The 25,210-nt window shown below is 38.2% G+C and overlaps 1 protein-coding gene across 2 annotated transcripts in view; it reads right to left on the bottom strand.

Moving 5' to 3' along the window:
• Positions 1–25,210, bottom strand: part of LOC582001 (DNA topoisomerase 2-alpha) — a 32,701-nt gene that overhangs the window by 2,474 nt on the left and 5,017 nt on the right. For both annotated transcript variants that reach the window (XM_030994986.1, XM_030994987.1), the window contains exons 7-31: positions 23,248–23,460; positions 21,808–21,981; positions 21,281–21,382; positions 20,550–20,687; positions 20,029–20,085; positions 19,243–19,482; positions 17,815–18,051; positions 17,085–17,190; positions 15,593–15,702; positions 14,704–14,796; positions 14,024–14,138; positions 12,763–12,884; positions 12,142–12,290; positions 9,695–9,926; positions 8,485–8,684; positions 7,709–7,847; positions 6,802–6,997; positions 5,728–5,978; positions 5,061–5,144; positions 4,189–4,392; positions 3,599–3,728; positions 2,957–3,127; positions 2,266–2,520; positions 1,600–1,674; positions 352–489 (exon numbers count right to left, since the gene is read on the bottom strand). In XM_030994986.1, the coding sequence (XP_030850846.1) occupies positions 352–489; positions 1,600–1,674; positions 2,266–2,520; positions 2,957–3,127; positions 3,599–3,728; positions 4,189–4,392; positions 5,061–5,144; positions 5,728–5,978; positions 6,802–6,997; positions 7,709–7,847; positions 8,485–8,684; positions 9,695–9,926; positions 12,142–12,290; positions 12,763–12,884; positions 14,024–14,138; positions 14,704–14,796; positions 15,593–15,702; positions 17,085–17,190; positions 17,815–18,051; positions 19,243–19,482; positions 20,029–20,085; positions 20,550–20,687; positions 21,281–21,382; positions 21,808–21,981; positions 23,248–23,460 (3,931 nt within the window). The remainder of the gene's footprint in view (positions 1–351; positions 490–1,599; positions 1,675–2,265; positions 2,521–2,956; positions 3,128–3,598; positions 3,729–4,188; positions 4,393–5,060; positions 5,145–5,727; positions 5,979–6,801; positions 6,998–7,708; positions 7,848–8,484; positions 8,685–9,694; positions 9,927–12,141; positions 12,291–12,762; positions 12,885–14,023; positions 14,139–14,703; positions 14,797–15,592; positions 15,703–17,084; positions 17,191–17,814; positions 18,052–19,242; positions 19,483–20,028; positions 20,086–20,549; positions 20,688–21,280; positions 21,383–21,807; positions 21,982–23,247; positions 23,461–25,210) is intronic.

The following is a 25,210-nucleotide window of genomic DNA, read 5'->3' as shown; positions in this document are numbered from 1 at the left end:
GGTAACACATTAAACCAACATTTGGTCAGCCAGTAAGGCGCTCACTTCCACTATCTATCATTACAAAAATAATTCTATAACAATTTTTTTTTTGCCCCTGGGCAAACGCTAATATATAAACTATACAGTATAACAATATATAATAGAACAAATAAATTATACAAGTAACGAAATACGTTTGTAATAAAATAAGTTTATACAGTAAATTTAATTTTGAGAATGAGACAAAATATTTTAAATTGCTTGATTTAACCAAGAGGGAAAAAAAAAGGGTAATCTCAGAACAGCTAGACCATCATCAGCGTGCATCAAATCCTGCACATGTATATATTAAATCATTCACCAACTCACCTTTCTTTGCCGTCTTGGATGCTGCTGGCTTCTTCGCAGGGACTTCATCACTTTCATCATCCGATGATAACGCCATCTTCTTCCTCTTAGGGGCTACCTTCTTACCGAACAGGTCTGTGATGGATGGCTGCTTCTCATCTGCAAAGGAGATTGATTTTACACACAATTCAAACGTGACTACAGCTACATACAAAAATATGCCTCTTCCTACTGTCAACTACTTTTACATCATCTGAGCAGCAACGAACCAATTTGATTGGCCTTTTTGGGGCTCTCTGTTGATACCTATACTGGCTATTGTTACCAATCGCAGTTACATTTTTTTTTTTTAATTTAAAACAAATCTCTTGGGTATGTGGAAAGCAAAGCATAGCGAGTACAAGGTAATTCAAAGATAACAAAGTCCATCTGACCATAGAAGACTGTGGATTTGTACATTGTTAAAGATAAACTTGAGTTCTGGTAATGCGATTGCATTGTGAAAGAAAAGGTGTGGAATGGATCAGAAAAGTTGATCATATAGCATGTAAGTAATGGTGTGTAATGCAAGGTTCTGGAGTCATCAAAATCATCATAAATTTGGCAGAGTCTTGGTAAAGTAACAATTACTTACACAGAAAGATGTATATGGGACAACACACATGGTGTCGGGGCCAGTACTACTAAGATTTCCTTATCTTTCTATGCTCATTATACCAGCCAGTATACATTTTCTTCCAAAATTGTTTGGCACATGACATTTATTTGTAATCTTGAACATTCAGTGTAAGTTTTGTTAGATTCTGTGAGAATTCATTTTCTTTTTTTACCAGAACTCAAGCTTATCTTTAAACTGACAAAGTAAAAGACAGGTACAGTGTATGAGCAGTATCTCTGCTATACTGATTTAATTTACAAAAGTTTGTGGAAGCAGGATTCCACTCCAATAGCCCTCCCCCGGCCCTAAATAACGTCAATGGATAATGAAATGAAATATTGCACAAATACACACACATACCTGTACATGTATGTTGTTGACTTGCCCACTGTCTTCCTCTATTTCTCTTCCCCCCTCTATAATCTCTCCTTCTCTCTGCCATCCCCCCCCCCCCCCTCTCTCTCTCTCTTTTTATTTCTCTCTCTCTCTCTCTTCCTCCCTCCCTCCCCTTCTCTCTCTCTCTCTCTCTCTCTCTCTAATCTCTCCTCTCTGCCTTACCCACCCCCTCTCTTTCTCTCTCTCTTTCTCTCTCTCTTTCTCTCTTAACTTACCCTTCTTGGCCTTGGCCTTTGTAGCCTTTGCCTTAGGTTTTGCAGCAGGCTTGGGCACCATATCCTCATCGGAAACTAGAAGAAACGGCAAAAAAAGAAAGAAAAGAAGGACATGAAGCTTATAGGACGAGAGGAGAATGTGCATACATTGTGTGCGGTTAAGCCTGAATCCCACGACCGGGGTAATGTAAAGCGCTTAGACACATCGTTGATGTATTAAAGGGATCCGGTAACTTTGTCTCAGATTCTGAAACAAAATCCTGGATTTAGCTCATGCTGCAACGATAATTATAAACCTTTAGGTCAGTCAGGAACCCCATGACTTTTACAAGCCGATCGCCTGTCTGATTATCAAGATATTTATGATTGGAATTACAAATTTTGAAAACAGTTTGCCAAACGGTTTTCATAACACTACAGTCTACCGTATTGGGGAAAACGAGTATGGTATAACCGGTCACTCAAAGATTTGTACTTTTTTGAAGCACTTCGTAGTCATTTTGAAGAGCGATTTTTTTTTTAGGGCTTCAATATTACACCATATCACGGACACTGATAACACGTAGGTCCATGGCATCTCAGATTTAACATTGTTAAACGATGCCTTTAAGCGCTATATAAAAGCCGAATATTATTCTCCCTCGATACACTATGACACAAACATACCTTTCTTGGAGCTAGATGTGCTCTGTGTATCCATGGCATCATCATCCTCATCATCATTATCAGAAGCAATGACTGCCTTCTTGGCCTTCTTCCTGGCTGGAGGAGCGATGAAAGACCCGTCGACATCGTCGTCGCCGTCGTCCTCGTCGGCAAGGTCTTCCATCTTGATAGACTCGTCCGACATCTCACGTGGCATCGACATCTCGATGTCATCCTCCTCATCATCGTCGCTGAAGGCATATGTTATTTTGGCAGCTGCAGATCACAAATGAATATGATATCATTTCAACAAATTGCTAACAAGATAATGACTGATATGACACTGCATAGTGCACAGAAAGGATCAGATGCACGTTACATGTTAAAGCCCCACTGCACTACTTACAGCTACTTGCGCTCTCTATATAGCAAACAATGCCTAGTCGGTGCCTGTTGGTCCCCCATGATTCCCTTTTTCTTAAGTTAATCGAGAGCTGATTAGATGAGATTAACCCTTGTCAGTGACCTTGCAGGGAGGTCTAATCCCCTGGCCAAACTAGTACAGACGGGCTTTAAGAAGAAAAGAGGGCATGAAATATCAACATCCATGAGGGCAAAATATAACAACTCATTTGTTTCGGCAGAGTTTTATTCGATCTGATAGTGAAAAAATAAAAAATTCTTTATAGATATGAAATTTGATTTTTCTTACATGCCAATTTCCTTGGAACCTTTGTTTTCTGGATGATGGGCGAGTCGTCGTCATCTGATTCAGAGCCTGACCAAGGGTTGGAAGATTTCTTGGCGACCTTCTTGGCGACCTTCTTGACCGGCTTGAGGGTCAACGTTGATTGCTTCTTGACCTTGGTGACCCCATCATCACCTTGGGTTGGAAGGGAGAGAGAGAGAGAGGGGGTGAGAATGGAAAAGAGAGAGAGAGAGCATGACGAAAAGAGAGAAAGAGAGGAATTATAATATCAAGTTACCATACTGGGAAAAAAATATAAGTGACTTTGATATATCAAGAAAATGGCATACATTATGGGTTTCATAAAAACTCCAAATTAAAATTCCAACAATAATTACTGCAGATTACAAACACCAAACCAACCTTTGTGACAACCAGTGCACATTGTTATGCCACCTTCTTTTATTTATCTTCAAACATGAATTTGAAATTCAAGATTTTTTGAAAGAATTATCAGGAAAAAAAATTCTTATAATAATTTTTGGGGCCTGTATAAATGGGAGTAAAACTGTAGGAGGGCTCGAAAATGCAGCACAGAAGTTTTTTCAAATATGCATAAAAAAGACACATTTAACCGGGGAAAGGCAATTACTTTTTACAACTCACCTGACTTAGCTTTAGCCAGTCTCTCAGCCAATGAGAGTGGTTCTCTCTCCTCTTCGGGTATCTCTGGTTCGGTTTTGATTTCTTTCTTGATTTCTTTGACTTTCTCTTCTCCAGACTCGGTCTTCACCTTCTGTTGGGTCACAAACAAGATGGCAACATTTTATTAAAAAATGTGCTATTACGGATAAATGGAGTGCTGGTTGGGGGTTATGAGGGAGATGTGCATACAAACTGATGCTATCATTGTTGCTTGCAATTATGTCTCTTTCAACTTAATGCAAATGCAGCTGGCTTTGCGCAGACTTTAACCAATTAATTTCTTATGACAATCAACATCGTTTCATTAACATAAATGATAACATCCCTTTCAGAATACAGTCAAACCTGCTTTAGTGACCACCTGTATAAAAAGACAACCTGTCTACAAAGACCACATTTTTTGTTTCCCTTGAAAATGGTTTCTAATTGAAACATTTACTAAAGGAACCTGTACATAAAGCCCACCTGCCTATAAAGACCACTTTTCTTGTCTCCCTTGGGTGGTCTTTATAGACAGGTTTCACTGTACCACCCCTGAAAGAGTTCCTTACCTTTACTCTCTTCCTCTCCACCTCAGCAGCCTTCCTCATTGCTGGATCGATGCGAGGGACAACACGGCGTCCCATGGGGGAGGGTCTGGTCTCTTCCTTGGTGAGTAGCTTCTGTTTACGGGGTTTTGCCTTGCCCTTGGCTCCCTTGGCCGCTGCCATGACGACGCCCGACGATGCATCCTCTTTCTCCTGGGCCTCAACGCGCTGTGGAGAAATCACACATTGGCTTGACATTAACATTTAATGGAAAAAATAGAATGGAGACTCGCTTTAGTGCTGTATCTAAAAGGCAAACTATCCAAAAACTAACCATCTATTGTAGTGGTAGAAATAATAACAATAATAGCTACATTTATATTGTGCACATACTGTCAGTCAAAACCATTCATGATTCCTTAGGTTGAATTCACTGTTTTGCCCTTTTTGTGTGTGCCAAATTGCTACTTTTTAATTTTTTTTACTGCGAATACATGCCATGGGATAGTGCTTCCACATATAACCTTTGCAACTAGCTCTGAACTGCAATCTGTTTGGATTGTATCAGCTACTACTTATAACAATGGTGGCTTCTTATCAAATGTGATGCTCATTTAACAGATACAATTCGTCCTTGTTTTCACGAAGTGACGGTAGTGAGGAAAATCGTAACGCAAAGTGAATGCAATTTTTTTTCACTACCGTCACTTCGTGAAAACAGCGACGAATTAATGTAGCTATAACATTTTAAAAAAAATTAATAATGAAAAGGGTACATTTGGGATTATCTTAGGTACAAGGAATATTCAATATTGAGTACAGAACACATTAAATTCAGCTTTAATAGTGTGATAAACTTTAAAGATTAAGATTAATTCCAGTTTAATGAGACTCACATCCAGCTCAGCTGAGAACATATCTAGATCCTCGACCCACAGCATGGTGGCAGTCTTGCCCTTCAAGATCTCGAGCTCACGGGCCTGAAGGAAGACGATAATGAAAATGAAAATGAAAACGAGACATTAATGACATATTACAGGACCATTCATTGTAGAAAAAAAGAGGCATAGTATGGGGACAACCAAATATGAGCAAGCTAATTGTAATTTAGTTCAATCCTGTATGCGAGCTCACAAAATTCTTCAAAATTCGGCATTAAAAAAAAAGCCTTTAGTTTTGACAAAATATTGTAATGGACCCTTTATGACATGTGAGTGCTTTTTTTTTTTTTGTAAAAGATCTTGATACTTTTAGTTAAGACAGTATATTAAATCAATATCATTACTCCTGATAATGGATAGTCAACCTGTTCGAGCCACTCCTACTACCCATCCTCTTTAACCGGCGCTATAGTTCGCTTTAGAACTATAAGCTAAGAAAAATACCCAGCAGTCTTTTTCAAGATTACCGACGGTCCATTTTAGGACTCCTCAATCCCCCCCCCCCCCCCCCTCTCTCACATGGTGCAACCGCAGGCCTACTGTATATCTACATCATCCAATATCATCTTCTTTTGGGTTGTTCTATCATTTTTTTAACTCTTTGTCATCCATGAATTGCTACCTTATCATCCCTGTTCTTGAGGAGGGCATCCTTCTTCTCCTTGGTCAGACTCCAGAGGGCCATACCCAGGAGGTAGTTGTAGTCCGGTCCTGAATCAGGCGTGGCCTCCGCTGCTTCCTCGTCCTCGGTGTCCTCCCCGCCCGCCGGCTGCTCCCCAGCCTTCACCTGGCTCTCCTTCCAGGCCTTGACAGGGTCAGAGTCAAAGCCACGCTTCACAAGGATCTGGATCATCTCCTTCTTAGGCATATTCTCTGTAGGTGAAGATATAAGAAATCAGTACCTCATGGATCATCATTTTATTTGCCATGTTCTATGTTATCAAAGGTATTAAAAGTGAAAGTGAAAAGGGGAAACGAGTTTCATCTGGTCCAAGTCTAAGCCTGCACAAGGACTTGGATCATCCCCTTCTTAGGCATATTCTCTGTTTAATAGCAAAGACATAAGAAATAGTGAAGGGAGGGGGATTCTAGAAATGAGACCAAGTCTGCTCTTGTACTTCTCTTCCTAGAAATACCTCAAGCTTTGAACAAAAAAAAGAAATTTGTTGTAACTCAGAGCGAAGCACAAAAATAAGTCACAAGTATGTACACAGTTACAGCTACGTACAAGAATCGGTGATCTAATTCTAGCTTATTATGATGCAAACGAAGAAAAAATAAACATTACTGGGTCACGTCTTACAAAGAGTTATGATTGATCCAAATCAAACGCAAGTTAGCAGTCTTCTATCTCTTGATTGATTGATTGATTTTATTTCATTTCATAAAACAATTGTTTGCACAATAAAGAACATAGTTGACAAAGTAAGCTCAAAATTATGAAATGAAACAGGAACCTACTGGAAAGCATAGCTTGCTTTTGTAGGTTCTCAAGAATATGTACATAGTTGTGATTGATATCAACTCTTTGTAAGACAGGGCCTAGGGGGTTATTGTCATCAGTGGCAAATGACAGTTTTTGTTATAAGCTACTGAAATCCTTGCTTCTGATTGGTCATCAGCAGATTTGTAACTGCTTTTTGTCATTTGTCATTGAGAAAAGGCTTTGTGAAATGGGACCCTGGACAACGCTTACCGATCTTGATCTTTCCTTCGATCTTCTCCATGATGAATCTTGCCTGGTTGTTTAGTCTTGAGGACTCTGCCTCTAGGATCCCCTCGAGGTATGCCTTGCGTGAGTGATAGAGCTCCACGCGCAAGGCAAAGAACTCTCTCAAGATCTCCTCCACGTTGTCATATCGACGGATCACCCCATTGCTGTCATACAGAACCTGGTAATTAAAACAAGAAGGAATACAGTCATTAGAGCATCATTGCAATTACCCATCGCAGATTCATTATATTTCTAATGTAGTTTCTTTTATTATATACATTTATAAGTTATGTAAGCATTGGAGTGACTGGACTCCTCTTTAGCAATTGAAAAAAAAATGGGAGATCTGGGATAAAAATTTAAAGGTCGGTGTGCACAGGACACCAATTTGTATCCAGCCCTTACTAAATCCTACTCCAGAGATGCCAACCTCTTGACACAAACAAAAAACAGACTGAATTGTCGTAAAAAATAAGATTTTCAAGAAAACTTGAAACTACCACAGTATGTTCGTTGGCCCGGGCCAGTAAAATGTCAGAAAAAATGTTTTACTGGTAAAAACGGTGAAGTAAAATGTATCTGTATCTGTATCTGTTTGTGACGTACAATCACCAGTAATTGGTTGTCGCGTACGTAGGTTGGTGACCTTTTTCATTAACATTTAATGATAAAATTGTAAAGCAAAGTTTTTGTCCGGTTTGCAGGAGTTTACTTGTACATGTTTCTATGCAATTCTGCGGTTTTTATGGTTTTTTTTAAACCTTTAAAAAATCTTTCCTTTCTTTTCATTTTTTAAATATCGTATTATCGTATTTCACTGTTATTATGGTACTGGCTGGCATCTTTGCTACTCTTCCTGTTGAGAATCCCAACCAAGACAAATCCTTACCATGACGTTTGCCTGACTGATGGTGGACTGGAGTTTGAAGGTCTTGTGAAGACCTTGCTCCTCTGCCTTCAGAAGCTTATCCTCACTCATCTTGATCACAAACTTCACAGTCGTATCTGTGTGGTACTCCTTGTAGTCCCTGCAATGTGAAAATATGTAGGGTTAACAGACAATTTAGATGGAAATTATTTTTGCTACTAAGGTCTACTGGGCCCAGTTTCGTAAAGCTTGTTATCAACAAGTGCCACATTTCTATAATAAATTTGCTGTCAGCCAATCAAATGCAACTATTTCAGTAGCTTATGAATACACCTCTTGCAATTTGTTATTGATAACAGGTTTTATGTAACAGGACCCTGGTCTGTCTGAATGATATTATATTTACAAAGACGATTGCTTTCAAGGATACAGCTTCTGAATTTCTCAAAACAACACACAGGTAAAAGTGGGTTCCCCATTTGCCAGAGAACTACAGAGTACGTATTAATTTGGACGCTCGTCTATGATATTGGAGCGCTAGGAGCATCATGGCATGACAGACATGTGCAGTACATGTATATAAGATTCTGATAATTCAATAAAAATGAGACAAATATTTTTAAATCAAATAAAAACTTTAAAACACGGCAACGACCATGGCCCTGTCTTACAACAAAGATTTGCAATTGATCTAAATCAAATCGCAAGTTTGCAGTCTCCTATCTCTTATGTACATAGATTGATATTAACTCCTTGTAAGACGGGGGCCATATCAGTAAAAACACAAGAGTACTAACGTGATCATGGGTTGAACTTTCTCAGACCCGTGCAGCATGGGTTCCAGGACCTGCTCCTTGTAGACCTGGGTCCAGGTCCTGACGGGTAGCTCGGTGATCTCGATGGTGTCGTTGTCGATGATGGAGATCTCGCCGCTGACCACGAAGCGGTTTGGCTCCAGCTCCTCGATAGTTCCTTTGAAGCCCTTGTACGATGGAATCTGGAACGCAAGAAAAAGAGTCATTAATATGGTGGAACTAATGTATTAAGATTGTAAGAAACAAGCAAGCAGTTCATAAATAGATGTTTTTTATAGGACGTTCATTTAAAGGTATAGACCAGTTCTGGTCATGCGATTGCATTGTGAAAGAAACGTTGTGGAATCTGATCAACTAGCATATCAGTATTGGTGTGTACTGCAAGGTTCTGGAATCATCAATATGATAAGAAATTTGGCCCAGTCTTGTTAAAGTTACAAGCACTGTACACAGAAAGATGTATATGGGACTACGCGATATCTATCCAGGTCAAAATGATATGATACTTTACCAAATATATCAATTAGTAGGCGGTTTCCCGGCAAAATTTGTATCGTCACTTATTAGTCAAAACATATTCTTTCACATGAATGGTAATAAAAGCTTCCATTTTTTAGAGGGGGGCGTTTCCAAAACTAGTCTTTACCTTTAAAATGGTGGTGGATTAAGACCATTCAAGAGAAACAAGCAAGCAGTTTATAAGCAGATGGTGTTTTATAGGCAAGTTCATTGAATATAGGTTTCAGACATAAACAGTGGTCTCTGAGGCAGGTTTGATATTCATACTAAATAAACAATACATGAATAAATGCATAAAAACAATGAGAGACTGTTTTTATCAGAGGTCCATTGGTCAATGTCTTCATCACAATAAATAATAACAATTAATCTCAAGGTCATACAAGGTCGCTGAGGCAGGTTTGATAATCATACTAAATAAACAATACACAAATAAATGCATTAAAAAACAATGAGAGACTGTTTTTATCAGAGGTCCATTGGTCAATGTCTTCATCACAATAAATAATAACAATTAATCTCAAGGTCATACAAGGTCGCTGAGGCAGGTTTGATAATCATACTAAATAAACAATACACAAATAAATGCATTAAAAACAATGAGAGACTGTTTTTATCAGATGGTCCATGCCTTCATCACAATAACTAATAACAATTAATCTCAAGACCATACCATTGGAACAGGTTCCTCTCCTGCTACCAGCCTGCGGATGTTGGCCGTCACCTCCCGGACGTCATAGTTACTGATCTTGGTGCTCCAGCCGGTACCGATACCCTCGCTGCCATTGACCAGCACCATGGGAATGATGGGTATGTAGGTCTCGGGCTCGATGCGCTGGTTGTCGTCGTACTGGTAGGCAAGGAGGTTGTCGTCATGGGCGGGGAAGAGGAGACGAGACAGGGTGCTGCACAGGAAGGGAGGGACACAAAATGTGGTTAAGTTGTAAAATGTAAAAGACATAGCAGACACATAATATTGGGGGTTGTAGTGACCAAATGTCATGATTTTAAACTTTTATATGTATAATAACTTTTTATGCATTGATTTGTACATGTTTAATATGAATTGCTTTACTTTTTCCAAGATGGCGGTTAGGGAGAATTAATTTCCCTTGCGTAGATCCGCTGTCTGGCTTTTCAGACATGTCCCAACCGGTTCTGTCTGGCTTGTTAATATATTCTATTGTTATTGATCGTGAAGTTTAAAAAGTACGACTCCCGTCAGGGGAGTTCTACAGGGTGATTGGAATCATGAGGAGGAAGATAATGAGAGAGAATGATGCTGATATTGAGGATGATGGTGTTGGTGGTGATGCTGACAGTGATGTAGACTTGCCAACCTCTGGAGGTCAAAAACTGTAGTCTTTAGTCCCAAAAGTTGTATTTAAAAGAAAAACACGGATCAATGCCTCTTACAGTTCCTACATACAGGAAGAAACATACACTGACTTCATAATCAAAGAACTAGTTCTTTTCTGGCTTGTTAATATATTCTATTGTTATGTAGATTTGTCACTGTTATGTACAGCGCGTATACATGTATATTAATTTTGTGTGCTTGTTTAAACCAATCGCACTACACCAGCGATTGGGGCTTTTTCAGATATTTCCATGTGGAAATCAGAGGGAATATTTTTATCGGCACACACAGGTCGATACTGTGTTTTTGTTTATTGTGCCGGTCGAATTTTCGTCCAACATGGACTCGACGAATTCATCCCCGGACCTCTCCTGGGTGACACATTTGTGGAGAGATTTGAATCGCTTTTGCTAGCATATTCTTGGATCTGTTTTTTCCACCGACACCGTCGCCATCATCAGCATCGTCATCGCCTGACCTCGGTAATGCTGATTTGGTTTGATCGTTTATTTTCATTGAACGCTTTGCTGAACTAATTAAAGATCCTTCTTATATTTGATTTTTGATGATTGACATTTGTTGTTTTTGATAAATTGTGATTGTGTATGTCAGAAACAGACTATGATAAAGTAATGGAGAGTTCCACATAGCGCCTAATAAAACAAATGTCCTTAAAACATTGTACCTAAATCAAGGAAAGGATAATACCACTTATTTTTATGATGACTTAGCTACATGTAGCAATGCTTACAATGTGAATAGCGATTGTGGACTTTCTTTATTTTTTTGTTTGAAATCAACACTAAAATACTGAAATTATTGGCAACCCTGGTCCATTTAGACTTCCTTCTTTTAATTTGAACTTCTCATATACCTTGCATGTCTTTTCTTTGCTATTCCCACCCTCATGTAGACATATACCTATATTGTAGAGCATATCATGGCGCGGATGAAATTCAAAGCTCAGGTTTGTGATTTTTATTTTGAACGTAATCTAATTATTGTTTTTGATGCTTGAATATATTTTGTTGTATTCAATTTTGAACGTGACGGAGATTATCCCTCCCGAGGTTGTTCCCTCAAGACGATTCCGGTTACTATGATCATTATTATTTGTATGTTAATTATTTGCCGTCTGAGGGCGTTTTTCCACCCGGAGATATATACATGTATGATTAGTATGTGTACACGACCGACTATACAAGTCCTGGATGATTTGTGCTGATTATCTTTAATAAATCCTTGTTATTAATTATATCACCTGATTGTTTGATAGTGCAGTTTATTCCTCGCGAGATCGTGAAGTTTAAAAAGTACGACTCCCGTCAGGGAATTTCTACAGGGTGATTGGAATCATGAGGAGGAAGATAATGAGAATGATGCTGATATTGAGGATGATGGTGTTGGTGGTGATGCTGACAGTGATGCAGACCTGCCAACCTCTGGAGTTCAAAAACTGTAGTCTTTAGTCCCAAAAGTTGTATTTAAAAAAAAAAAACACGGATCAATGCCTCTTACAGTTCCTACATACAAAATTTTTGTATGGATCATTGGTTGAATATGCATGATTTCGTTATCATGACTGGTGTGTTTGATGTTTCAATCTTTTAGATGTACCTGCATAACAAGGACACTGACTTCATAAACAAGGAACTAGTTATTTTCTCCAATGCTGACAACGAGAGAGAAATAAGATACCGAGAGAGACATTCAATCACGACTTAGGATAGACGAGTAAATGCTCAAGACTGTTTGCCTACCTGAGCTGAGTGAAGATATAACGAGCACTGGCAGCGTCCTTGCCTCCGTGAAGACGGGTACCGAACTGACCGATGGGCTGCAGGAGATTCACGTTGTTGCTTCCAACAAAGTTCTGCGCCAAATTGACGATGGTGCTCATCAAGGATGTCTGGAGAAGAGAAAATATTTTGAGAGGTTCAATAGTCAAGAGGTCTAACGATAGGAATGGCTAGGATTGTCAGGCCATCAAAGGTGAAGATGGCTGCCTAGTTACTACACAAAGGCAAAGGAAAAGACTAGTGTGACAAGCATAGGTACATTTTTCAAATAAGAGATATTACAGAGTTATTCAATTAAACAAAATTAATGGGCCCTGTCTTTAGGAGATGTATAATTGGTCCAGATTGATCACAAGTACTCCCATCAATCGCAAACTTACAAACTCCTGTATTTTCAGTACAGTTGTAATTAGTTGCGTTTGACATCGAGTTGTGATTATTCTGAATCAATCACAACTGAAGTAATTACATAACTTTACCCAAAGCTGCCGACCATTACGTTTTTCCTGGAATTATTCAGTTTTTTTTTCCTCAAAATTACGGTAGTACGTTTTTGTTTTGTTTCAAGGAATGAGTACTTACTTCACCGTGGTGGTAGGCCGAGAGCTCAGCCACAGCACCAGCCATCTGAGCCACCTTGATCTCTTTCTTCTCGTACTTCTTGAAGCATGTGTACAGCACCTTACGCTGACCAGGCTTCAAACCTACATGGATGAAACAAATGACAAATTCAAACAAAAGCGATACCAGTTGGTTTCACAAAGTAAGCTTGAAAAGAAATCCAACATCACAAAGCGGAGACGTGGCAGGGTCTGAAATCGGGCTATGGCGGGAAAACCGGCAACCCTGAAACAATTGTGGTATGAACAAAAAAAGGCCTCCTTGAATAAACAAACAGCTTCAAGATTTCATCTGCAGTGAGAATTTAGCCCCAGTAGATAAAATTAATAAACATATCATCACATCCTACATAAATTAGCCACCTATACTTAAAAACTTTTTATAGCTCTTGATCTACTGATAATTTGCAATTTAGATGACATCATTGTACAGTACATGTACAGGGAGAGGTCATGGGGGGGGGGGGGGGTACTCTACCAAGAGCAATTGTCAATGCAGGGGGGGGGGGTCACAAAGATCCTAAGTTGAACTTAAAGTTGAAGTTGAGTTCTGGTCATGCGATTGCATTGTGAAAGAAACGGTGTGGAATCGACCAGAAAAGGTTGATCATCTAGCATATAAGAATTTGTGTACATTGCAAGGTTCTGGAATCATCAAAATGATAAGAAATTTGGCCAAGTCTTGGTAAAGTTACAATCATTGTACACAGAAAGATGTTTATGGGACTACATGAACACGTGGCGTAAAAATCCTACCCCCGAGTTTTACAATGTTACATGACATATTTAGAATATGAAGGCATTTGAAGAGCCATGCTTTTCAGGGAACATGTCTTATCTGATGTTCTTCCACACTTGGATTTGAAATAAGAATGAGTAACGCTCACAAATTATCTTTCACCTCTTCCCAGAACTCAACCTTCTCTTTAACTTTAAGTTGGACTAAACAATTATGGAAAGCCGTTAACATCTATGAAAATATTTTGTAAAAGTTATTTTAAAAGGCATAAAATGTTGATTCAATCATTCATATTTTCTATTATCAAGGAGATTTCATGTTCTTGATATGGAATTTTTAAAAAGTCTAAAATACTTGAATTTTCGCTTTTGAATATATTTTATTTTTAGACTACAAATGGTTCTCCATAATTAAGTCCAACTTAAGTTAAGTTCGACTTAAGATCTTTGTGAAACACCCCCCTGGGGTTAAAAATGAGACTCACCGTCGGCCATGGATGGGATAGATCTCTCGTTGTCAGCGTTTGAGAAGAGAACGAGTTCTTTATTAATGAAGTCAGTGTATGTGATGACCTTGGTATCCTTGTTATACAGATACATCTGAAAGGTTTGAAAGGAAATAAAGCAGAATGCATGAAAATAGGATTTCATACCACTGGAACAGATTTTTTTCTGTTGGTCATATTTAGAGCATGTTGTGTATAAAAGGGTAGTACTACTCAGTACTGGTATGTCATTTTACATAGGGGCCTGTTGACTGGAGGACCACATATTGGATAGTTAGTACTTTTCATATTCAACTCTGACAGGAAGGATTGTGATACAGGAACCAGTATTAACCTGTTACACATTCATATATCATCGTTTTGGCATGTCAGAAAGATGTTTATTTGCCATCATATATCAATTTTTAGATCTGTTGGTGGATATTATATTGTGTATAGTGTATTGGTTTTCTATACACTTGAGTAGTTATGCCATTTTATAAGACGGGTTCTAGAATGTAAGCAATACGCTTGGTCAATTGACAATTTGACATCACAAGGGCGTGCATTATTTTTTCCCACCATGCAAAACATCTGTTTTGTTAGCTTTCAAAAAAATGTTGATGATTTTTCATTGCACATGAATGCAGCAGGTTTTTATCACAGAGAGATGTAATTACCTCTCCAAGACCAGCATCCTTTCTTGCATTCCTCTCCTTCAAGAATTCAGTCAGCCACGTCTTACGATCCTCAACCTTCTTCTTGCTAAAAGCCTGCAGGGACAAATAAATATAAGCAAACAAATACAATGAGACTCAGTTCAGTTCAGTCACAAAAAAGAAATGAATGACTTTTTCATGACTATGGTCGGTGGCACATAAACTTTAGCAAGGCATTTTCAGGTAAGCCATTGATTCCTGTTATAAAAGCTCTGAATTCAAAGGATCCAATTAAAGGTACTATGTCCCATTTTTTAGCCAATTAATACATTTTTTTCATGAAGGCCGCCATGCTAAATAAGGCTGGCCAAGACATATTCATTCACAGATATTGTGCTATTTGAGTATACTGGGCCCCGTCTTACAAAGAGTTACGATTGATCCAAATCACTCGCAAGTCCTTCAATCAATCTCAAGTTTGCAGTCTCCTATCTCTTATGTACAGTTGCAATTGATATCAATCGCAAATAAGTTGCGATTGATATCAACTCTTTGTAAGACGGGGCCCTGATGTAATGTACATGTATGACTAAGAAATTGATTTGTATCATTCTAGTCCACTTGCTAAGCAAGTTCAAATCTCAGAAACAGTGAAAAATGTACATGTCTTCATCTTGTTTTAGCTATAGAAGCTTTTTATACAAAATGTACATCATAGCCTTTGTTTCTGTATAGTAAATAGTAAACAAAAAGGGGCGGGCAAGGACAAGAAACTTGTAAGTTTTGATACTTGGCCTATCTGTGTCTTTACTTTATTAAGCACAAGTTGTACTATTAGATATCTGAGGGCATGTCTAAAATTTTCACTTAGGCCTTTAATAGATTCAATGAATTAGCATAAAATAGTTACCAAGACGATGGCGTCATCATCCTCAGGGCCCCCGTACTTGAACGGGATCCTGTGACGAGCCATGTCGGTGAAGTACTCCTTGGCTTCCTTCATGGTGCTGGTACCCAAACCTACAAGGTCAAAGTTCAAAGGTCAATAATCTTGATTCAAAGGCCAAAAACAATCAAACTTCTTTAAATGTCATTCAAGCGTTCATTGAGTTTGAGTTTGAGTTTATTGATTTCACGTTTCATTTGTTTCAATAAGTTTCTTGCTAGTCCATTATCTTGTCTACTGACAGCAAAGACATACAAACTTACAGACAAAGAGATAAGACAGACAGGAAAAATGTAGATATTCAAGAAATCTAATATTTAAAAAAACTAGATGGAATTCGACTGCGCGCAGTCGAAAATGATGCCTCCGTCATAGAGCAATTTTACAAACCAAACAGAAGAAATTTTTCAAATTCAAGTTCAATTGTAATCCATTAACAGGTTCTCAGAATATCGTGATTACAAACAATTTCTCATATACATATATGACCCTTTGAACTTTGACCTCATGATCCTAATATCTACTCAGCTCATTGGCTCTGCAAGATATCCAGAGTTAAATAGTAATCCATCTGTCAGTTCTAATGAGAATGCGTTCACAAGCTATTTTTGCATACATAATGAGCCCATGACCTTGGACCTTATGAACCAAGAATCTACACAGTTCATTGGCTCTGCAAGATACATAAATGATCTAAGTTTGGCAGGAATCCATCAATCTGTTCTAATGATAACGCGATCACAAGCTGTTTTTGCATACATAATGGGCGCTGTAACCTTTGACCTTTGACCTCGTTACCCAAAATCTAATAAGTTCATCGGCTCTGCAAGTAACATACATGACCTAAGTTTGGCAGGAATCCATCAATCGGTTCTTGAGATAACGCGATCACAAGCTGTTTTTGCATACATAATGAGCCCTGTGACCTTTGACCTTTGACCTCGTGACCCCAAAATCTAATCAGTTCATTGGCTCTGCAAGATACATACATGACCAAAGTTTGGCAGGAATCCATCTATCGGTTCTTCAGATAACGCGATCACGAGCCGTTTTGCATACATAATGAGCCCTGTGACCTTTGACCTTTGACCTCGTGACCCCAAAATCTAATCAGTTCATCGACTCTACAAGATACATACATGACCAAAGTTTGGCAGGAATCCATCCATCGGTTCTTCAGATAACGCGATCACGAGCTGTTTTTGCATACATAATGAGCCCTGTGACCTTTGACCTTTGACCTCGTGACCCCAAAATCTAATCAGTTCATCGACTTTGCTAGATACATATATGACCAAAGTTTGGTAGGAATCCATTGATCCGTTCTTCAGATAACGTGATCACGAGAACGGGACGTACGTACAGACGTACGTACAGACGTACGGACGGACGGACGGACGGACAACCCGAAAACATAATGCCTCCGGCTACTTCGTAACGGAGGCATAAAAAGTACCTTTGTAGTACTTGACCTTCCATGCTTTAGACCCTTCCGTCTCGTCTTTCCACTCTTCAAACTCAGGTAGAGAGTAGAATGGGTGGGTTTCCTTGCCCTTGGTAACCTACACACCAACATAACACATGAAATGTCAACAAATAAGCGATGATAAGTTCAATATTGTATAGAAACATTTGGCAACTATAAATGTACCTGAACATGCACAAGCGTAACATCTTGATCTCTGTGTGATGGTCTGAAATTATATTAAATTCCAAAGCAGGTATTGAATATTAAAAAATATATATATGCTCAATTATTCTTGAAGCTTGACTGAATAGAACTGTGCACCCTGTGCATACATATATTATGTAAAAGTTGCTTTAGTTATTTTGTTTTCTTACATGATTTTGAATTTAACCTTTTACTAGCTTTAGTTTACTTATGGAACAAGCAATGACCTGCCACGGTTAACTTTCTTCACATACGACAGTGTACATGTATGATATACTTCAAACAATGTGGCAGTCTCCAGATTTGATCCATGGCAAATATAATACACAGCCATTAGCTCGTTACGGTCGACTACAACAAAGAACGGCCGTTGCCTCCACATCAGGGTCTTTCGGATGGTGACGTTAGAGGTCGGTCCCCATACGTAAATAATCATATCTGATTGATACACGTTTGCAAAAAACCAAATTACACACACACATTCACACACACACTCCGCACCAAGATGCGTTACCTTGACGATGGGGGTGATGAACTCCTCCAGGAAGTTGTGATGGAGGAGATTGGGCCAGTTGTGCTGGATGAAGTTGATGAGAAGTCCCTTGATGTGGGAGCCGTCCTGATCCTGATCTGTCATGATCATCAGTTTGCCGTAGCGCAGGGTCTTCAGGGAGTCGGGAGTCTCGTACTTGTTCTTGTACTGGAGACCCAAGATCTTGATGACGTTGTTGATCTCTACATTCTCCATGATCTGTAGAACAACAATGTTGAAATGAAAATGCTATATTCTTTCTCCGCTTTTTAGGTGAGGAAATTTCATTCTTGTTAATTGTACTGGAGGCCCAAGATCTTGATGATGTTGATCTTTGCAGTTTCAATGATTGGTTCAATTACATATAAACAAAGAGTAATACACTACAAGATCTGTTGTAGTTTTAATGTCATTTAATGGTATACGATAAACGGCTGTGATCAGAAAGATAACAATTCGCACAGTTGATTTTTGTGTCATTTTAAAGTAAGCATTTGGAAATAACTTGATTGACTTTTGAGTACACATACACAGACAATCATATATGGAATCACCTTAACCCTATTTAGCCCGGGGGGGGCTTGAGAAGCCCCCCCCTCGACATTTTTCGCGATAATTTTTTAACGCAAGAAAATCTTGCACTGAAACTTTGTGACTTTTTTCTTTCGAGTCTTGCGCAACTTTTGAAAGAAATTTTTCGAAAATCAGACCTACCATTACAAAGTCACGTGTCCTTTTGTCTTCGCATGTCAGCCCGAAAATCGCTCATTTTTGTGATTTGTGTACAAAACATATGGAAATCTCATTTTTCAAATAAAGAGGTAAAACATTGGTTATTTGGTCTTGTTTAGATTTTAGGTGTTTATTTTGGGGTCAAAATAGTTGAATTATAGATGGAAATGAAATAAAACAACAAAAACAATAAAATACATAAGTAAAAAAAACAAAGAAATACATAAGAAATTATCAAAACAATAGATAACATAAGGAATAACCCTGGTTTTTCAAATTTTTGTGTTGTATTATTATTCCAAATGGTCTAACAAATATATGTAGTGAGAAAGAATGCTTAAATATGAATAATGTCTGATTTATGGGCAAAAATGTGAATTTAATGACCTTATTTGCATAAATTACCATAAATATGCAAATGAGTGAATTTTTCAAAAAAATTGAAATTACCATAGTATTCTATACACTTCACTTGACATGTATGCAAATTTTCGCGGCGATCGGGCGTTTCACGGCCGAGATCATAGGGGGGGGCCTGAGAAGCCCCCCCCCGGGCTATGCAGTTTCAAAATAGCCCGGGCTAAATAGGGTTAACCTCTGTTAAATCAACTTTGAATAAGCAAAATTTGTTAGAACCAGGAGACTCCAAGCTCCCTTTCCTAAATTCCATGCACTCACCTGCTTGTGAGAAGCCTCCCTCACATTGAGCAGCTTACCCCTGAGGGGGAACACCCCATAGTGGTCTCTACCGACCACACCCAGTCCGCTGACGGCCAGGGTCTTGGCCGAGTCTCCCTCGGTCAGGATGAGCGTGCACTTGATAGAGTTCTTTCCTCCTGCATCGTTTGCATCGTCCAGCTTGGGGATGCCCTTCAGCTTGGAGTGCTTGGAGGAGTGGCACTTCTTGTCCAGTTGGCTCTGTCGTATATGAAGATACAAAAATGTTCTTGATACCAATCATAAAGCATGCACATCCGACGCAGAAATAATTTCTTCTTTTTTTAAGGTCATGATAGATCCATTATTATTTACAGTTTAATAAACCTATTATTACACCTCATTTTCCAAAAACATGTTTATTTGATATCAGACTTGATTTTAATTTGGTATAGATCATTATGAAGTCAAGCCAAGTTCATGACAGATTTATATTCCCAAAAACTTTTATCATGTAACAAGTTTAGCAATCATTAAATAGTAAACTTCAATAACTGTTGACTAACTCCTTCCTCAGCCAGGACATAGATTGCATAATGGGGTAATCTCTCATGTTTCATTCTTTAGTACAGAGACTACCTTGTCCTCATAGGCAGAGGGGTTATTTTCATGAAAAAGTGAATTAAAAATGTTTTATATTGTTAATGAAATAGGAGAGTTTTCTGATTTTTAGGGGGTCTGAAATAATGACAAGTATTGAACAGAATAACAAATAATTAGATTACTTTCAAAATGAAAATCACAAACCTGAGCCTTGAATTTCATCCACGACATGATGCTCTCTACGATACCACAGGTAAGTGCCTACATGAGAACGAGAATAGCAAAAAAAAGACATGTAAGGTATAAGAAACATGCGTGGTATAAGAAAAATCCAAAAGTAAAAGAATGAAGTCTTTATGGACAGGAGTTATCAATAATTTCAGTCTTTTTAATGCCGATTTAAAGAAAGTCCACAATCGCTATACATATTGTTAGCATTGTTAGCTAGGTCATCCCCAAAATAAGTGGTATTATCCTTTCCTTGATTTAGGCACACTGTTTTAAGCATATTTATTTCATTAGGCGCTATGTGGAACTCTTAATTACTTTATCATAGTCACTTTCTGACACATACAATCACAATTTCTTAATATGGTGCAAATAACTTTCTATTTAGTGGTCTGAATTAACCGGATACCAATCAAATACAATATCTATTCTTTCAACAAAGCAAAATCCATACGTTTGATTAAAAACCAGTCCTGAATCTCGCCCCACCAACTTACCCCTTTGATGAACTTGTCGCTCAGCTTGCATTCAGAGCCAAACTTCTTGGCCTGCAGGGTCATGTTCTCCTTGGTCTGCGAGTCAAAGGTCGGGTTCTCAATCAGGCAGTTCACAAACACCATGACATGATTCTTGATCTGTATAAAGAAGGTAACATAAGTGTCATCAAATTCGAAATCTCTCAAATTGTTTTATAGCTTAATTAATATCTTGACCTTGAGAGGGAGCTATATAACGTAAAGAGTTTATTATTTGCAATTCCATAACTTTAGCCTCGATTTTAACCGCGACAACAATCACTGAATATTGTAGGATCGCATATGCTTCCACTATGTTCATTTGAACCAAATTCATGACCCCATACCAAAACTTTGTATTACCTTTTAACAACACTATCACAAATATTTTTTTTGAATTCAAAGAATTTGATGAAATAATCTTAATAATAATAGGCAAGGCTCGACACTAACAGGCCCTATAACAGGTGGGTATACCACTGTACTGTTTACCAAGTATACTTTATCATGGCAGTATTCTATCCCCCATCCCCACCCATCACAGGTCATCACCACTCTGGTAATACCACTGCACTGTACAAATGTTAAGTATGTGATCCTGACCGTAGCTAGTTGAAAGAGATAGATAACCTATGACCTTATTTCGCATATGCTTACATGCGCATGTCACAACTATCTCTTTCAATAGGCTACGACCCTGGCTATCTCATTACCTGGAATGGTTTGATGTTGACCCCTCCCTTGTTCTTCTTCTTGACCGTCTCAATCAGCTTGGTAATCACCTGATCAGCGACAAAGTCCACGTGACGACCACCCTGCAAAGATAAGAAAACTCATGTATAATAAAATGCACAAAGAAATGTCATAAAAAGGTGTTTTTCATTAAAACTAATCATGTTTCATAAATTCTAAGCAAGTAAGCATCAACCATCTGTAATATTCGTTTTAGTTCCTGGCGTTGAATCCATTATATGCAAATCAAAATGTTCCAAAAAATACAGGGCCTATCAGAAATTTCAAGTAGATTTATAGATTAAGTGAAAACAAATTGCCTTCACTTATATATGTACATCTTTTTTCTACAGTAATTTCGCAAATGCATGTGCAGAAAGATCTACAGGATAAACAGGGTATATATATGGATATATATGTTTCATCTTCAATTTTAAGATAAAAGAGAATGATTTGATCTGTGTTTTTTTTCTTCTTGATTTTAATTGACATGAAAAAGTATCCTTGCCTTGGTGGTAGCAATGCTGTTGCAAAAGCTAACTTGCTGGAAACCTTTTTCACTCATACACAGACAGACCTCCCAGCGAGGGTTGACCTGCTCGTGGAGCACCTTCAGGGGTTCCCTGTCCTCCGGCTGGAAGCACTTCACAAACATATCAACGTACGACTTGAAGCCAGTCACCTGCGATGAGCAATGAATATGAATAGGGATGGAATTGAGAGGTCGTTTGGGATGAGTTATGATTCCAAACAAGAGAAAGGGAAAGAGAGAAAGGCATTAGAAAAGGAATAATGAAGAGATGGGACACGGTTTAGTCAACATACGGTACATGTTAATGTCAAGTTTGATGACAATCATATAAGAATGCAATACAAATTATATTGTATTATATTTATGTTGAATGTAAAAATATTATTGGTTCAATAAAAACTTTTTGTTTAAATATTTTGAAATACCACAAAAATACAAAATATAGTGGATGGTCTCTTGTCGACACTGGATGAAACATATGAACAGGATGCCTGAAAGTTATAAACCCAAAATAAAATAGACAACATTTGGTGTTGAGGTAAGAAATAAGAAATGGATGACTCAAAAAGAAGAGAAAGAAGAAACAGAATAAAGAGAGTAAGGGGTTAGGTAAAGTATATATTTTTAGTGTACTTTTCCTTTTAACCCTACTTTAACTGGGCTATTTCAGACCAGGTTTTTACTGGGGGGGGGGGGGGGTCAATTTGACACACCCCCCCTAAGATCTCGGCCGTTTCACTGCCGATCGCCGTGAAAATAATAATAATAATACAACACAAAAATTAGAAGAGCCAGGTTATTCCTTATGTTATCTCTTGTTTTGATAATTTCTTATGTATTTTATTGTTCTTTTAACATATGTATTTTATTGTTTTTGTTGTTTTATTTCATTAATAACTACAATTCAACTATTTTGACCCCAAAACAAACACCCAAACTTTAAACAAGACTAAATTACCAATGTTTTTATCTCTTTTTAGGAAAAATGACATTTCTGTGTGTTTTGTACACAAATCACAAAAATGAGCGATTTTTCGGGCTGACATGCAATGACAAAATGTCACGTGACTTTGTAACTATACGTTCCGATTTTCAAAAAATCATTTTAAAACATGCGTTAGACTCGAAAGAAAAAAGTCATGAAAGGAAAATTTTATATCTGCCGCGGTTTCGGAGTAGTCGCGAAAATTTCTACAGGGGGGGGGGGGTCAAATTGACCCCCCCCCCCCAGTTAACATAGGGTTAAAGAACCAATGAATGAGTACAATTTCTCTCCTAAATGTTACAGAGCAAACGTATTAGCTTGACGTTTGTTCTCATTTCATTTGAGCACACTTCAAACATCAGTACTTTAAATTTAAAAAAATCGTTGTAAACAAGATTCGAGGAATAAGATGGACAACAAAAACTACTTACAGGCAATTTCTTGCCGTTGAGGAACACCTTGACACCTTTGAGACAGCCTGCGATGTCGTAGGCGCGGCGCGTCAGGAGGGCGATGGTGTCACGGTCCAGACAGGTCATCTTGAATTTCTCGAGGTCAGGGCTGAAGCTGATCTCCGTGTAGTCGTTGCCGTCAAACGGAGATAGATGGTTTGCGCCCTTCTTGTTCATGTTGTTTGACCAACTCTATGAAGGAAAAAAAAAAAAAAAGCGATAAGATGTATTACATTGATTGAATCAATTTAATTGAACTGAAATGAAATTGGATTATTTGCACGAAATATATCAAATCACTGACAGAAGGATTGAGTCCGATAGGGGTAGAAAACAAGGGAAACGCTCTCGGCAGTCTCGCCTGCATAACGCAATTCAATGACGTAGCGCTCATCCGCATCTCACAACAACAAATATCGTAAATTTTATGTGGTACACTTTTGGGCGCTAGTGTAGCAAGGTATCCAAAATATAGCCTACTAAAACAGACCCCAAATTTTGTGGTCATCATTACCCTAACCCTAACCCTAACCCTAACCCTAACCCTAACCCTAACCCTAGAACCCTAACCCTAACCCTAACCCTAACCCTAGAGATAATGATAAACACGAAATTTGGGGTCTAAAATTTGAGGTCTGTTTTAGTAGGCTATATTTTGGATACCTTGCTACACTAGCGCCCACTTTTGAACTGGTCAAAAAATAGAAATTTGATGCCCTGGAAGGGACATAATTTCATTTCATTTGCATAAAGTACCATAAATAATCAATGGAGCAAAATCTCACAATTCTGTGTAGAAGTTTATTGTTCCAAATTTAGCTCTACCAGATAAGGCAAAATCGGTCAAGAAATGAGGGAAAAGAAGCAATTTTTGTTATTTTTGGAATAAATTTGCATAAATTACCATAATTAATTAATGGAGAACAATTTCAAAATTCTGTGTAGAAGTTTAGTGTACCAAAGTTAGCTCTACGATATAAAGCAAACCAAATCAAAATCGGTCGAGAAATGAAGGAGAAGAAGCCTTTTTTGTGATTTCGAATAAATTTGCATAAATTAGCATAGATAATGAATTTCACGATTCTGTGTAGAAATTTTAAATCCTCTCCTAGCCCTATCATATGAAACAATCAGAATCAAAATCGGTTGAAAAATAACGAAGAAGAAGCATTTTGAAAATCTTAATGTTGATGCCACAACAAAGTCTAAGTTTGTTGACCTTAAATGGCCTTTGACCTTAACTTAGTGACCTGAAATTCTACTCACATGATGGAGGAGACTTGATAACCCTATAGTCCAAGTTTCATTGACTAAAAACTTATACTTTCAAAATTATATCAAAAATTCAAAAACTTAACCTTAGGTTAAGTTTTCGATGATGATGCTACAACATAGTCCAAGTCTGTTGACCTGAAATGACCTTTGACCTTGACTTTGTGATCTGAAATTCTACTCACATGATTGGGGATACTTGATTACCCTATAGTCAAAGTTTCATTGACTAAGAACTAATACTTTAAAAATTATACCAAAAATTCAAAAACTTAACCTTAGGTTAAGTTTTTGATGTTGACGCCGTCGCCGTCGCCGTCGCCGTCGCCGCCGCCGTCACCGGAAAAGCGGCGCCTATGTCTCGCTTTTTGCTACGCGGGCGAGACAAAAAGGGGCGAGGGGGAAAAACGGGGGGACAGGGGGAGAAAAGGGAGAAGGGGAGAAAGATGGGGGTAGGGGAAGGGTGGAATACTTGGTAATCATTGACAGGCTAATATAAATATTGTGAGGTACCAACTCAGGATAGTTTTGAGGTTGGTGATATCACTAGTATTATTAGCCTCTAGAAAAGGTGATCAGAGGATTGAACATATCTCATAATCAAAACACATTTCTTTCCCTTTTAGTTTCTACATTTTTTTCCCATTTTTTTTTTAGGGGTGTAAAAGCT

Source organism: Strongylocentrotus purpuratus, unplaced genomic scaffold (genome assembly GCF_000002235.5).
Source record: "Strongylocentrotus purpuratus isolate Spur 01 unplaced genomic scaffold, Spur_5.0 spur5_scaffold_21, whole genome shotgun sequence".
NCBI classification, from domain to species: Eukaryota; Metazoa; Echinodermata; class Echinoidea; order Camarodonta; family Strongylocentrotidae; genus Strongylocentrotus; species Strongylocentrotus purpuratus.
Note: the sequence above shows the minus strand (reverse complement) of the source record. Positions and strands in the feature narration are given on the sequence as shown.